The sequence below is a fragment of the Chelonoidis abingdonii genome, chromosome 2, assembly GCF_003597395.2.
Source record: "Chelonoidis abingdonii isolate Lonesome George chromosome 2, CheloAbing_2.0, whole genome shotgun sequence".
Classification (NCBI taxonomy): domain Eukaryota; kingdom Metazoa; phylum Chordata; order Testudines; family Testudinidae; genus Chelonoidis; species Chelonoidis abingdonii.
In genome coordinates, this window is record NC_133770.1 from 302,462,494 (window position 1) to 302,477,367 (window position 14,874).

The 14,874-nt window shown below is 65.7% G+C and overlaps 1 protein-coding gene across 1 annotated transcript in view; it reads left to right on the top strand.

Moving 5' to 3' along the window:
• Positions 1–14,874, top strand: part of PLEC (plectin) — a 90,481-nt gene that overhangs the window by 39,634 nt on the left and 35,973 nt on the right. Inside the window, exons 6-14 of the mRNA XM_075063408.1 lie at positions 3,103–3,269; positions 5,676–5,791; positions 5,992–6,098; positions 7,292–7,411; positions 8,691–8,786; positions 9,265–9,392; positions 10,411–10,504; positions 10,697–10,851; positions 12,570–12,918. Coding sequence (XP_074919509.1) covers positions 3,103–3,269; positions 5,676–5,791; positions 5,992–6,098; positions 7,292–7,411; positions 8,691–8,786; positions 9,265–9,392; positions 10,411–10,504; positions 10,697–10,851; positions 12,570–12,918 — 1,332 coding nt within the window. The remainder of the gene's footprint in view (positions 1–3,102; positions 3,270–5,675; positions 5,792–5,991; positions 6,099–7,291; positions 7,412–8,690; positions 8,787–9,264; positions 9,393–10,410; positions 10,505–10,696; positions 10,852–12,569; positions 12,919–14,874) is intronic.

Sequence of the window (14,874 nt, forward strand, 5' to 3'; positions counted from 1 at the left end):
CCCCCCCCAGCCAGCACCCTGCCCTGACCCCCACAACGCCCCTTGCTGGGAGCTCCCCCCCAGCCAGCACCTGCCCCCCATCAGCTCACCACTGCCCCCCCCTGCTGGGAAAGGCCAGGGCTGGAGCTCTCTCTGGTTCACTGGCTGCCCTGGGCCCGGGCGTTGGGTAGGGCAAGGCCCAGAGCTGGGAGGCCCAGTGGGAGTGCTGTGGGCCGGGCTGAGGGGGGTGCTGCTCTGGAGTGGGGCGAGACCTGGGGGCACCCTGCTTCTCCCTGCCCCAGCCTGGCACTCTCCTGGAGCCAGCCGCCCTCCAGCTGAAGCGTAACCCTTGGCCTCTGCGGGGAATGCTGGGCTCTGCCAGTCCTGGCGCGACGGAGGAGGGGAGCTGCTGGGGCAGGAACGCTGCAGCCACAGGGGCAGCGTTTTGGAGACTGAGTCACCTGCTCCCTGGGCCAGGCTGCCAAAGTGCGACTTAGCCCCAGGGCGGAGCCTGGCAGCCACAGAGACTCAGACTCATGGGCCCTGGCTGGCAGCCGCGAGCTAGCCGCAGTCGTTTCCTGTCCCCACGGGTGCTGGAGCTGCCCCGTTCTCACCGACCACCTGGGAATGGCAGGAACCAGCGGAGCTGCCCCAGTCACCAGGCACAGGGTTCCTGGCCTGCCCGCGCGGCCGCCCGCACCATCGCACGCGGTCCCCTCCTGCGGGGGAGCCAGGGCCGGCGCTTCCATTGAGGCGAACTAGGCAATCGCCTAGGGCTCCAGGATTTTTGGGGGGCGGCGTTTTGCTGGGAGGGGGGGCGGCAGGTGGCTCCGGTGGACCTGCCGCAGTCATGCCTGCGGAGGGTCCGTTGGTCTGCGGCTCCAGTGGACCTGCCACAGTCTTGCCTGCGGACAGTCAGCTGGTCCCGCACGGCTCCGGTGGACCTCCCGCAGGCATGGCTGTGGCAGCTCCACCGGAGCCGCGGACCAACGGACCCTCCGCAGGAATGACTGCAGCAGCTCCACCGGAGCCGCGGGAGCGGCGCACGAGGCAGCGAAATGGCCGTGCGCCTAGGGCACGAAAAAGTCTGGCGCCGGTCCTGGGGGGAGCCCTGTACTGCCTGCCTGGCCTGGAGCTGGGCCTCACTCGTGCGCTCTCTTCCTGGCCAGGCTCTGCAGCTCCTCTGCTCATAGGCCCGGTAGAGCACAGCCCCCAGGGCTGGGGCAGGGCCCCCCTTTCCTGCAGGCCTCCCTGGGGCCCAACCAAAGGGCTCTGAACCCAGGAGTTCTGGTGTTCCAGAAGGCTGCCGTGGGCTCCTTTCCCTGCCCAGAGCAGGAGAACGGGACCAGGCTGGGGTCCGGGCAGTGCCCGGGGCAGAATCCCTGCTGCAGCAGTGAGGGGGCAGCCGGAGCGAGCTGGCCATGGAGTGCCCAGGGCATCGGGACCTGCCATGTGCTCTGGGGAGAGCACCGGGAGTGGAGAGATGCCAGGCAGCTAGCAGAGCAGGTGCTTCCGTCCTGCCTGCTGTCACGGCCCAGCCTGCAGCCTCTGTCGGGGGGGACATGTGCAGCAGGACGTGTCCCTGGCTGGGGGCCAGCGAGCCCCCCTGCGGCCAGGGTGCGTGAGGAGCCATGCTCTCTCGGGCTGCGGTTCAGGCGTCATTTCCGCCGGGGTTGGGAGTTTGTGCCTAGTGTGGGCGCTTGTGGTGAGCGCCAGCGACTGGCAGCCTCTAACCACCCGCCGCGGGCGGCGGTCCCAAATGAAACAGTAGGAGGCTGCTGCGTCCTGGGGTGGAGGTGTCACAGAGTCCGAGGCTGGGTGTTCAGTAACTGCCCTGAGTGAAGCCAGGCAGGACTCTGGTGCAGAGTGACTCCCTGCAGGGCTCCCTTGCATCCTTGGCTTCAGTGCTTCCTGGGTCTGACCTCAGAGGGTTCAGCCCCGTTCACCCCTGAGCTTCCCGCAGCGAGTCTCTTTGGGTGGGACCCCCGGGGAAGCCTTGAACACCCCCAAACGGCCGTGCCCCCCATTCGTCAGGCAGCAGTGACTCTCAGAAGGGTTATTAGTTGACAGGACACTGCGTAGGACAGAGCTTGTTAGCACAAAAATGGGAGACCGACTCTTCCCAGCTGCCTGGCCTCCCTCCCAGCCATTGCCCCTCCTCCCTCCGTTCTCTCTTTCCCAGGCTGGCAGGTCACCTGCTCTGCACCAACACCTCCAGCTGGTCCTTGCAATGACTGGGACCAGCCGTCAGCTGCCAGGATACAGGCTGTCGGCTGTTCTCTGCGGTCAGTCCCAGTCACGCCTGCCCTCTCTGGGTCTCTGCAATGGTCACACTCTTTTCTCACCACCCAGAGACGAGTAACACAGAGGGGAAACTGAGGCACTGGGCAATGCTGTGGAACTGCTCCCCACAAAGCCAGTCAGGACTTTGCTCCATGGGAGACGAGGCTCCCCAGACTTGTTCAGGGCAAGAAACTCACACGTCTTCACCTCCTGGGTCTGACCTTGGAGCATTCAGCATCCTCTGCCCCTCCGTGTGCTTCCTACAGCGAGTCCGCCCCAGCGGGGTCCTGGGGAAGCCACAGGGTCCTGCACCCCCACTTTGCAGTCAGACGTGACTCTCAGCCAGCCAGTAAAACAGAGGTTTATTCGATGACAGGAACAGGGTCTAAAACAGAGCTTATAGGTACAGAGAACCGGACCCCTCGGCCGGGTCCATTCTGGGGGTCAGTGAGCCAGACACCCCCATCTGCCCTCACTTCCCGTCCCCAGCCAGCCCCAAACTGAACCCCCCTCCAGCCCCTCCTTTCTGGCCTATGGCTCTTTCCCGGCCAGGAGGTCACCTGACCTCTTTGTTCACCTTTAGCTATTCCCTTGCAGGGAGAAGGGCCCCAGCCATTTGTTGCTAGGATACAAAGTGTCGGCCATTTATGCACACTGGAGACTTAAGAAATGAATAGGGGAAACTGAGGCACCCACACAGTATGCAGAAGAAACATTAAGAGCATTCCCGCTTCGTCCCAGGGTGTCCTTTGGCCGAGGGATGGAGGAGGCCCCAGCGGGCATTGGGCAGGGGCTCTGCAGGGCCAGGGTAGCTGGCTGATGTGTCCCCGTCCCTTCCAGATCTCGGACATCCAGGTGAGTGGGCAGTCCGAGGACATGACGGCCAAGGAGAAGCTGCTGCTGTGGTCACAGCGCATGGTGGAGGGCTACCAGGGCCTGCGCTGCGACAACTTCACCACCAGCTGGCGGGACGGGCGTCTCTTCAACGCCATCATCCACCATCACAAGTGAGAGACGGGCGGGGGCTGCACTGGGGGTGGGGGCTGGGGGGGGACCAGGGACTCGCACGTGCACAGGGTCAGTGCCCAGCCACCAGGGGCTGCTGCACGCGCAGTTCTGCTAGTCCAGGGGTGCTGGGTTCCCTTGCGCTGGGGGCTGCAGCTGCTCTGTATGATCTGGGCCCAACCTCCGCTTGGCTGGGGCTGCCTCCATGCTGGCAGAGGCTCTGCGCGACAGGGTGACGAGGGTGCCCTGCCATGCCCCTGCTCAGCTCTGGCAGGCACCTGCCGCCCCAGGCAGCGAGTTCTGCAGGAGCGTGTCAGGACAGTGAGCTGGATAGTTCAGAGGGGTGGAGCCGGGCTGCGCCCTGCACTAGCCCCGGAGCCAGGAACTATTTTCTCTTCCCACACTACTGGGGGCCAGCGCAGCCCCCCCCAGCTAGCACTTCTCCTAGCCACCTGGGCTCCCCAGGTGAGCAACCCCAGTGGATACGCCGCAGCTGCTGCCAGGGTCCCCGAGCAGCCTTGCAGTCTGCATGGGGGGTCCCAGAGCAGTGCCGTGAGCAGTGGGCTGGGCAGGTCCAGGAGGGGGGCTCTCCAAGCAGAGTGGGGGCAGCGCATGCAGGCAGATCACATCGGGCCCGTCTCAGCAGGATTGGGCCCATCTCTCTTGCCTGCCCTTGGAGAAGCGGCGGTTGGCTTGGTGGAGCCCCCCCACCCGGGCCTGGCGCTTGGGGACTGCGTTAAATGCAAAGTGCCCAGACGAGTTCCAGCCCATCAGCTTGTGCCAGTGTCACTGAGACCCCCTCTAACTCTCGTATGCGTCGCCTGCCTGGCGCTGCCCATCCCCAGCACGCGGGCTGCCCTCGGCTGGGGGTCTGCGGGGCACCAGGCTGAGAGCCAAGGCGGGGCGGGGGGCCTGCTGGAGCCTACGTCAGCTCCCGCTTTCCTCTGTAAGTGTAACAAGTATGTGCAGGAACTGCCCCGCCCCGGGAGAGGCAGGAGGAGAACGCGGGGCTGACAGCACAGCACAGCACAGCCTCCACTCTGCGGGGAGAGGGCGGCTCTCCAGCAGCGCAGTGCCAGAGCGGGTGGATCAGCCAGTGGGTCCCGGCTCCCAGCGCAGTGCCAGGGCAGGTGGATCAGCCAGTGGGTCCTGGCTCCCCAGCACCAGGGCAGGCGGATCAGCCAGTGGGTCCCGGCTCCACAACGCTAGGGCGGGCGGATCAGCCAGCGGGTCCCGGCTCCCAGCGCAGCAAGCAGAGGAAGGCTCGGGCCCCAGCATGGAGAGGAGCTCGCGGCAGCGGGCAAAGAAGAAGCTGCAGCGCCGTGGGCTGGGCGGCTCAGCGGGGTCCCGGGTGGGGGCAGAGGAGCAGGTGGTGATGCTGTGTGAGGAGATCGCCGACCCCGCTGCGCTGGAGACCCCCAACGTCAGCAGCTCGCTGTACTCCCTCCACTCCACCCTGCGCCTCCAGGAAGTGTAGGCATCGCACCAGCCGGGGCATCGCTGCTGCGAAGATGGGGTGCAGTGGGGGGTGCTAGGGGAGCCAGGCTGCACTGGTTGGGGGGCTGCAGCTGATCTGGTGGGGGGACGGGCAAAGCTTGTTCTGCTTCAGCTCACCCCCCCAGGGTGCATAATTCAGTTGAAGTCCCCACGTTTACAGAACCTTGGTGGCCCCCAGGCCGTCTGGCGCAACAGCGGTGGGGCGGGGGTAGTTGGATCCGCAGAGCTGGAGCAGATCTGCCGACTTGGGGCGGCGTTACCTGGCTCCCGCTCCCTGCCGGGCTGTGTCTCCTGATGGGGCGTGGGGCTTGGCAGACTGCCATGCGTCCGAGCCAGGGAAGCTGCCCCCTTGCTGTGAGGGGCTCGGTGGGCACAGCTGTCGTACTGAGGTGTCCCCACCTGGGCCAGGCTTGCTTGGAGCTGGCAGGAGCCAGCCTGACTGCCAGGTGGGGAGAGGGGCAGCACACTCTGCCCCGGAGCATTGGGACTAGGGGGAGCTGCTGTGCTGAGCCGCGGGGGCTGGTTGGAGCTCTCCTGGCCCCACAGCCGACACCCTGCGGGGCTGCGGGGGGGAGGATCAGGGGCTGCCAGCCCAGCACAAGGTGTGAGTCAGTGTCTCGTGTTTCCCTCGGCAGTGCAAGGGTTAAGTGCCGCGGCTTACCCACCCCTGCAGTGGAGGACGCTGGCGATGCGCTCTCTGTGGGCACAGACCTGGCCCAGCCCGCAGTTCGCCCCACCAGACGGTGCCCTCAGGCTTCCCAGTTGCCGTAGTCCTGGCATGGCATGGGGGGGTAGGGGTGGGGCCACGCTCTTTCAGTGGAGCCCTAGAGCAGGCTCCAAGCTGGGCATGGGGTTTGCAACTCTGGGGATGCCCAGCCCCTGGCCTCTCACCCGCTCCGTCTCGGACGCAGGCCCATGCTCATCGACATGAACAAGGTGTATCGCCAGACCAACCTGGAGAACCTGGACCAGGCCTTCACCGTGGCCGAGCGGGACTTGGGGGTGACGCGCCTGCTGGACCCTGAAGGTACGAGGTGCCACACACACAGCCCTTCCCTGGCGTGGGGCAGCCACCCGATGGCTCTGCTTCCTGCAGGGAACCCTTGGGTGCAGCAGCCCCTCGGCCTGGGGGTGTATCCCATGAGCACGGGGGGCAGCCCCCTGCAGGTGGAGACCCCTGGGCTGGGGCTCCCCCCGCAGCTGCTCACGCTCTGCCCCTTCCCACAGATGTGGACGTGCCCCAGCCGGACGAGAAGTCCATCATCACCTATGTCTCATCGCTGTACGACGTTATGCCCCGCGTGCCCGACGTGTCGGTCGGCCTCAAGGCCAATGTGAGTATGGGGCTGTGGAAGCCAAGGGGCTTGGGGGCTGCGGCTTCTCTGGGCCTGGCCTGTGCCCAGCCTGTCGGGGCCCAGGAGCTCTGCTGTGCACAGGGACAGGCCGTGAGACGCCGGCAATCCCGCTCTCCACGCTCTCTGCAGCGGGGCCCGGTGCACCACAGGCCGGGGAAGCTGGGGCCATATGCAGAGACTCCAGGGAGGCAGGCTAAGCAGAGAGCTCCGCCCCATTCCCTTGCCCAGCCCCTGAGGTCGATGCCTTTGGTCTCCAGCTCAGCTGCTCTCCTCTGCAGAAGGGGGTGGGGGGGGTCCCCTGTGTCACGAATCAGTGCCTGGCCCCAGCTTGAGAGCGGTCTGGGAGGAGCCCTTCAGTGGGCCAGACCCCTGGTGGCCTCTCGCCCTCCTCAGCCTGAACCCCGGGGGCTCCAGCCCTCCTGCCCCCCCCCCCCCAGCTCTGCCCAGCGAGTCCATCTGAGCCAGACCTCGGGGGAGACCCGGCCACGCAGCAGGGGAATGTGGGTTAAAGCCCAGACCGGTGGGGTCAGCCCAGAGCCCCATTGGTCCAGCTCTGTCTATCCGTCTCTGACCTCCTTGGGCAGTTCCCAGGTGAGAGGCCAGGCTCCTTCCAGCAGCCAGCACCGACCCCCCACCTCACTCCTCAGTCCTTTGTTCTCGAGCTGGGGGGTCCTTGCTCAGCCTCTCTGCAGAGGTGGGGAAACCCTTGCCCGCCCTCTCCCGCCTTGGGTGCCAGGTGTCAGTGTCCCGGTGACTGGCTTTGCCATTGTCTTCTTGGCTTCTCCATTGATATGGGGTCAGCTGGGCCAGTCCTTTCCGGTGACCCATCACGGCTCAGATAACCGGGCGACATTCATAGCCAGGTCTCTTAGCCTGCCCTGAGAGCAAACAGTCCTTCCCCCTTCCCCACAGAGTAACCTGTGAAATATAGGGGAAACTGAGGCACACACAGGGTCATAAAAACAGTACTGAAAATTCTGGGGTGGGGGTGATGGGCCAGTCACTGAAGTTCCCATCCAGGGGTGATTCCAGCTGAAGTGGTCCCAGGGAGAGCAGCGGTTCCTGCCTGCCACCGAATCCCACCCATCCATTTCTGTGCTGTCTCTGTGAACGGCCAGGGTGGGGAGGGGAGGCCATGGGGACCCCGGGCCATGCTCTCGCCTGTCCCCTAGGAGCTGCAGCTGCGGTGGCAGGAGTACCGTGAGGTGGTGACGGCGCTGCTACAGTGGATTCGCAGTCACACTGTCATCTTCGAGGAGCGCAAGGTGCCGGCCAGCTACGAGGAGATTGAGGTAAGGGGCCCAGCCAGGCAGAGGTGATTCTTAGGTCGGGGCTCTGGGGACCTCTCATCATCCCTCAGGTCCCCGGGCTGCACAGCCCCTGAACCGTCCAAGCTCCATCGCTACAGATGCCCTTGGGGGGCCCCCTGCTTCCCGGTGGGGCAGGAGCAGCTCACATGGCCGCCTCAGCTGCTGCCTGTCTCCCAGGCCTGGGCATGGAGAGGGAGCCGCCCAGGCAGTACTCGGCCATGCTGGAGTGCCCATCCTGGTGCCGGGGGCATGCTATCCGGGGGGGCTGCGCACTGAGCGGGCTCCTGGGGTGGGCTGGGGGGTGGTAGGGCATTCAGAGCCTGAGTTGGTGGGAGGGCCATGGTCTCCAAGCCACGTGTTCTGTATCATGGTCCCGTCTCATCATGTCCTGATGCAGCTGCTGCTGGCAGGGGATGAAAGGGCCCAGTGATGAGTGGGGAGCTCTGCAGGTGCCTCCCAGGAGGGATCTGGCTGGGCAGGGTGCCCAGGCCCCACCCCCACCCAGGAGCTGCCTGGAAGCCCCCAGAAGGAAGGGCCCACAGAGCTCCCTGGGGAGTGGGTGGTTTCCGCTGGCAGCGAGGGGGAGGCAGGGTCTGTGGTTCCCTGGGGCCGTAGGGGACCTGGCATCTGGCTCTTGGGATACCCAGTCTGTCTCTGCGCTGGCAGCTGTTCCCTGAGGAGCTGGGGGTCTGAGCCCAGCATAGGGGGCAGCCGGCCCCATGAGGGTCACGCTGCATTGGAGAGACCTGGCAGAGCCCACCCAGCTCCCGCCCCAGGGTGTGAGGGAGAAGGCAGGCGAGCCGGGGGAGTGAGCAGCACACTGAGGGGGACCATGGGGTTCCCCAGGCAGGGGGAGGGTGTGTGACTCATTCCTTCCATGCCAGCCCCTCGTGAGTCAACAGCGGTGAAGAAGAACCCGCCCGCCCGGCCCACTTCCATCCTGTGGGCTCCGGCCGCTCTGGGGTGTGGCCGTGTGTGAGGCCAGCTCCCCAGGCCTGGCTCAGCTCCAGGTCCCAACCCCTGGCTGGGGGGATGCAGTCTCCTCGGGGTGGGGGTGGGGGCTAGTGAGGATACGCCTTGCGTGGTGGGCTAGGGAGAGGCTGGCCAGGCATGGGGCCTACTGGTGGTGACCGTGCGCCTGGCACAGAGCCCTGGGCAGCTGGTCACAGGTGGGTCCTGATGCCACAGCCACAAGGGGCCCCTCTCCTGCCCCCAGGGCCTGCCCTGCCCCCCCTTTGCCCTAACCCCAGCCTCTCCCCAGCTCCTGTGGCGCCAGTTCCTGAAGTTCAAGGAAACCGAGCTCCCAGCCAAGGAGGCCGACAAGAACCGCTCCAAGGTCATTTACCAGTCGCTGGAGGTGAGCCCCTGGGACCCCCTGGCCGAGAGCCCCCCGCTACGTACAGCTGCCAGGGCTACGCTCCTCCCCTTCCCCCCAGGGGCTGTGCCGAGCCCTTCGTCCCTGAGCACGAGGGGCTGCGCCCGGCTGTAAGCGGACATGTGACCGGGGGAGCTGTCCTGTGACTCCGTCACGCTGTGTGAGGCCCAGCAGGGTGCATGGCAGGGGCCTTCAGCTCTGCATCCCCAGCTCCCCACCGGGCCCGGCCTCAGACCTTGCTGACCCTCGGGGTGCCCAGAGCAAAGTCCTCCCGAGCAGGGCCAACCACTGCTTGTGCCCTTCACTCCTGTGCTGCCCCATAGACTCCTCAGGGCCAGGTGCGGGCTGGTCCTCACATGTCCCCCCATTCCATGGCCCCGTGTGTGGATTGGGGGCTGGCCCCTGACCTGCCTCTGTGAGGCTCTCCTGGTCCACGTAACACCCCCTCTTGCCGGCGCAGGGCACGGTGCAGGCCGGGCAGCTGCAAGTGTCCCCCGGCTACCACCCCCTGGACGTGGAGAAGGAGTGGGGCAAGCTGCACGTCGCCATTCTGGAGCGCGAGAAGCTGCTTCGTGCTGAGTTTGAGAGGTCAGTGCTCGGGGGCAGGGAGGGAACGTGGGGTGGGGAAGGGCTGACTGAGAGGGACCCAGGGAACGTGGGATGCGGAAGGGCTGGGCTGGGACAGGGGGAAGGGCTGACTGAGAGCGACCGTAGGAGCTGAGCTGGGAACGTGGGATGCGGAAGGGCTGGGCTGGGGGGAGCCGAGGGGTCTGGGAGGGAAAATGTGGCTGGGAGTGGGGGGAGGGAGCTGGTGGGGTGGGAAAGGGCTGGGATGGGGAGGGGAGCAGGTGGCTAAGGGCTGGCTGAGGGGGAGCTGAGAGGGAACATGGGGCTGGGCTGGGAGGAGATCTGGGGGGCAGGAGCCGAGGGGTGGGGAAGAGCTGGATCTAAGGGGGGCGGGAAGGGGCTGAGGGTGGGAAGGAGCCGGCATGGACAGTAGAGGGGCCTGGGGACAGGGGAGAAGGGCTGGCTGAGAGGGGTTGGGGAGGCTGAGGTGGGGAGGGGGTTGTTGGGGGGCAGGCCGGCTCAGGACACCCCTGGGGCTGGCGCTCTCCTCTCCTGGGCGAGCCAGGCCAGGCTCCTGCTGGCGGACACTCAGGGCCAGGGTGTTCCCGCCCTGGCCTCGCAGCCCTTAATGGGAACCATACGGCTGGTGAGTCACCACCTGCCGGGTGCCTCCCCTCAGGAAGCCCAGCCCCGCCCCGCCTGCCCGCCGAGCAAACAGAGCTGAGTGCAGGCTGGCCACTGGCAGTGCCGCTGGGCTCCCGGCTCGCCCAGAGCTCGCAGGCTCCAGCAGGGACGAAAGGGGGGGCTGTGCCTTTCCCACAGGCACGTGGCAGAGCAGGGGTGGCGTCCCAGGGGGCTGTGGTTGCCCTGGCCACCAGGACTGGGTTGCGTACAAGTGGGACTGGACTGGGGTGCACACAGGGTGGCAGGAGCAGGGTGGGGGGCTGGGGGCAGGAGCTGGGGTGTGGGGGGAGGGGGGGCATGGCGCAGTTGCTCACCGTGCTCCCCTCCGTACCCCACCCCACCCCACCCCGCACAGGCTGGAGCAGCTGCAGCGCATCGTCAGCAAGCTGCAGATGGAGTCGGGGGTGTGCGAGGAGCAGCTGAACCAGGCCGACACCCTGCTGCAGTCGGTGAGAGCAAAGCCCGGGGGTGGGGGGGCGCCCGGGACAGGCCTGCCGCTGTCTGGCCAATGCCTGAGGCATGGGGCAGCCCCTAGGTACTCTCGGGAGGGCAGCACATAGAGCGTGCGGGCAAGGGGAGGGCAGTGCATGCAATGGGGGGTGTCTCAGCCGCCCCCCGTTTAACACTTCTCCCTCCTGCAGGACGTCCGGCTGCTGAATGCTGGGAAGCAGCCGCAGAAGGCGGCCGAGATCGAGCGGGACCTGGACAAGGCGGATGCCATGATCCGCCTGCTCTTCAATGATGTGCAGGCCCTGAAGGACGGGCGCCACCCGCAGGGCGAGCAGATGTACCGCAGGTAACAGGCCCAGCCGCAGCCCCACCCCTGCCTTGGGGGAGGGGCCCAGCCAGAGCCCCGCCCTCCTTGAGAGGTGGGGCCCAGCCACAGCCCCGCCCCTGTCTTGGGGGAGGGGACCTGCCAGAACCTGGCCCCTGCCTGAGGGGAGGGGCCCTGCCAGAACCCTGCCCCTGCCTGAAGGGTGGGGCCCAGCTGCAGCCCGGCCCCTGCCTTGGGGGAGGGGCCCTGCCTGAGGGGCGGGGCCCAGCTGCAGCTCCGCCCCTGCCTTGGGGGAGGGGCCCTGCCTGAGGGGCGGGGCCCAGCTGCAGCCCTGCCCCTGCCTTGGAGGAGGGGCCCAGCCGCAGCCCCGCCCCTGCCTGAGGGACATAGTGCACTGGGGTGTCACGGAGTCCGGCCCTGCACCCCTCTTCCTGGGACCCACAGTGACTTTTATCCAGCCAGTAAAACAGAAGGTTTATTGGACAACAGGAACACAGGTTACAGCAGAGCTGGCAGGCACAGTCAGGACCCCTCCACTGAGTCCTTCTGGGGGTTCAGGGTGCTTGGATCCCAGCTAGGATACCCTGAATTCCCCCCCCCCGGCCCAAACCCAAACTGTCCCGCCTTTCCTCCTCCGGCCGAAAAAACCTTTGTTCCCCTCTCCTCCGACCAGGTCCTCCCCCCTCCCCCCTGCCGGGTTCGGAATACACCCTGACTACCTGTCCGCCACCTACAGACATCCCCTGCTTTCCCGTTCCCCACACCGACAGTCCCTACTTCTTCCCGTTCCCCACACACAGAGCCCCTACTCCATCACATGGGGTGGGGTATCCCACAGGGCAGTGTTGTGGGAAGGGAGAGCTGATCGCTGCCCATTTGGGATTCTCTCTGAGTTCTCCCACTGCTGCCGGGAGCAGCGTTCTGAGCAGGTCTGTGAGCTGGCCGTGCGGAGGGGTGGCAAAGCAGCACCGCAGTCTGCCAGCCGCTGTGTTCCTAGTGCCGGGCAGGACAGGAGCAGGCTCGTGATTTGCTATTTGTCTGTTCCCAAAGGGAGCAGCACACAGGTGCTTCCCAGAGCTTTGACAGGGGAGGGCGCCTGCCTGCAGGGCAGCAGAGAACAAAACACTGGGCAGAGCGATGAGGGCCGCGTTGTGAGCTATGGGCGGAAGCCAGTTCTGTCAATGAAACAATGGACAGCGTCTACACGGGCTTTGTCAACAATAAAGGGAGGGGAAAAGACAAGTGCCTCTCTTGGGGTGGAAGTTTTTTGTCGCCAGAACTGGGCATTTTTCGCGATAAACGTCCCCCTGTAGGGTGGCCGTTCTTGCTGCTTTGTCGCCAAAAGGCAGTTTTTGGTGACAAAACTTGCCAGTGTAGACAAAGCCTTAGTTACTAGGTACCAAATGTCTGGGTAATTGGCGTGGCTGTTGTCTCTGCCGGGCTCACCATGGGTCCTGGCCCCAGACAGCCCGGCATCAGACACACCTGTCTCTCTGCAGAGTAAACAGCTTCCCCCCCTTCCCAGTTAACCCTGCCCTCATAGGGGAAACTGAGGCACACACACCATTCACACACAATATTATGCATAATTCCCACTTAGTCACAGGCCACCCAGAACCTGCCCCTCCCAGGGCTGCTACCACCTCAGCTGCCCATGTTGCTCTGTACTGGCCCCCCATCTCCCTCTGGTTTGGCAGCATCTGTGCCCCAGCTTGTGCCCCCCTCCTCTCTGCCCGCAGGGTGTACCGCCTGCACGAACGCCTGGTCGCCATCCGCACCGAGTACAACCTGCGCTTGAAGTCGGGCTCCCTGCAGCCTACCCAGGTGGCCCTGCCCCTTGGCCAGCGGCCCCGGCAGGAGCTGGATGACGTCACACTGCGCTACCTGCAGGACCTGCTGGCCTGGGTGGAGGAGAACCAGAGGCGGCTCAACAGTGCCGAGTGGGGCGTGGACCTGCCCACAGTGGAGTCGCAGCTGGGCAGCCACCGGGGCCTGCACCAGTCCATCGACGAGTTCCGGGCCAAGATCGAGCGGGCGCGGGCTGACGAGGTGAGGCGGGAGGAGGCGCTAGGCAGGACAGGCAGCCTGGCCTGAGCCCCGGGGGGCGTGGAACGTGGCTTTTCAGACACTGCCCTCTGCATGCTGGGGTCGCCCCCCACCCACGAGCCCTGCCATGGGCTGTGTTCCTGGGGTCCCGCGCCCGCCAAGGCAGTGCAGCCCCCTTTTGGGGAGATGCAGGAACTGTCCACAGCTTGGTGCCCAGGGCACAGCATGGCCCCCTGAGCGGCCGTGTCCCCAGGACACCGGGGTTCCCAGCCACCTGCAGAGGGGGAGACATCCTGCTGCAGCCCAGGGCCCCTCTTGCCCCAGAGAGGTTTTGATCGCCCCTCAAGCCTATCAAGTCTCATGCTGTTTACAGCAGAGCGGGACAGCCGGTGGACTTAACACACAGTCCTGAAAGCAACCCCACCCCAGGGAGTCAGAGAGCACCCGCCTCTCCTGCTGTCTGCCCCAGTCACGGGAACTCAGGGTGCCTGGCAGGGACAGTGCCTGGCGTGCCCCCGCTGTGCTAGCCCATCTGACAAGGGCTAATGCCCAGCGGGTGAGCCACCATGGTGCCGGCAGCTGCTCATGCCCCCCAGCCAGCTGCAGCCCCCTGCAGGGGCACAGGGCAGGCGAGACCTGGGGCTGCCACGTGGACACAAATACGGGAGGCTTTTTCTTCCTGAGCGAACGGAAAGGCCAGTAGGCACTGGGGGCAGCACCTTGGGGTGGGCTGGGCAGGCCAGGATCAGGGAGTCCAAGCTGGGGGGAACTTACCCATCTCATCCGGAGTGAGTGAATGACACCAGCACGGTGCCCTGGAGTGCACGGCGCTCTTTGCAGAGACCAGTATGACAGACTCGTCCAAAAGAGAGCACCCCTGCTGAGCCCCCAGCCCACAGCGCTGCCTGGGGCCTGCAGAGACCCCTGCTGAGCTCCCTCTCCACAGCGCTGTCCTGGGGCCAGCCTGTCCGCTGGGGAGAGCCCCCTCCCCATACCGCTGTCCTGGGGCCAACCTGCCCGCTGGGGAGAGCCCCCTCCCCACAGCGCTGCCTGGGGCCTGCCGTGCCTGCTGGGGAGAGCCCCCTCCCCATAGCGCTGTCCTGGGGCCAGGCTGCCTGCTGGAGAGAGTCCCCGCCCCATAGTGCTGTCTTGGGGCCAACCTGCCCACTGGGGAGAGCCCCCTCCCCATAGCGCTGTCCTGGGGCCAGCCTGCCTGCTGGAGAGAGTCCCCTCCCCATAGTGCTGTCTTGGGGCCAACCTGCCCACTGGGGAGAGCCCTCTCCCCACAGCGCTGTCCTGGGGCTAACGTGCCCGGTGGGGAGAGCCCTCTCCCCACAGCGCTGTCCTGGGGCTAACCTGCCCCCTGGGGAGAGCCCCTCCCCACAGCGCTGTCCTGGGGCTAACCTGCCCAGTGGGGAGAGCCCTCTCCCCACAGCGCTGTCCTGGGGCTAACGTGCCCGGTAGGGAGAGCCCTCTCCCCACAGCGCTGTCCTGGGGCTAACCTGCCCCCTGGGGAGAGCCCCTCCCCACAGCGCTGCCTGGGGGCTGCAGTGCCCACTGGGGAGACCTCCACCCCACAGCGCTGTCCTGGGGCTCTGCAGTGCCTGCTGGGGAGAGCCCCCTCCCCACAGCGCTGTCCTGGGTCTGCAGAGCGCCCCCTGCTGCGCAGGGCTGGTGTGATGGTGCTGCCTGTGGGAGCCAGCTGAGGTCACTCAATCAGAGTGAATTGCAAACAAAACGGGGCAGACAAACCCCAAACACTGGTGGATATTCCAATACTTAGATTTACCAACCAGCACGGAACAGCTTCTATATTACCATACAGGTTATTCCGAAGTTCAAACAACGCAGTTCCCTTAAAGTGCCCAGCCTCAGGCCTCCATCCAGACACACCTGTCAGATATGATGATGATTCCTGAAAATCTTACTTCATCATATAAAAGAAAAGGTTCTTCCAATCCCAAAGGATCAGCCACATACCCAGGTTCAATTATAACT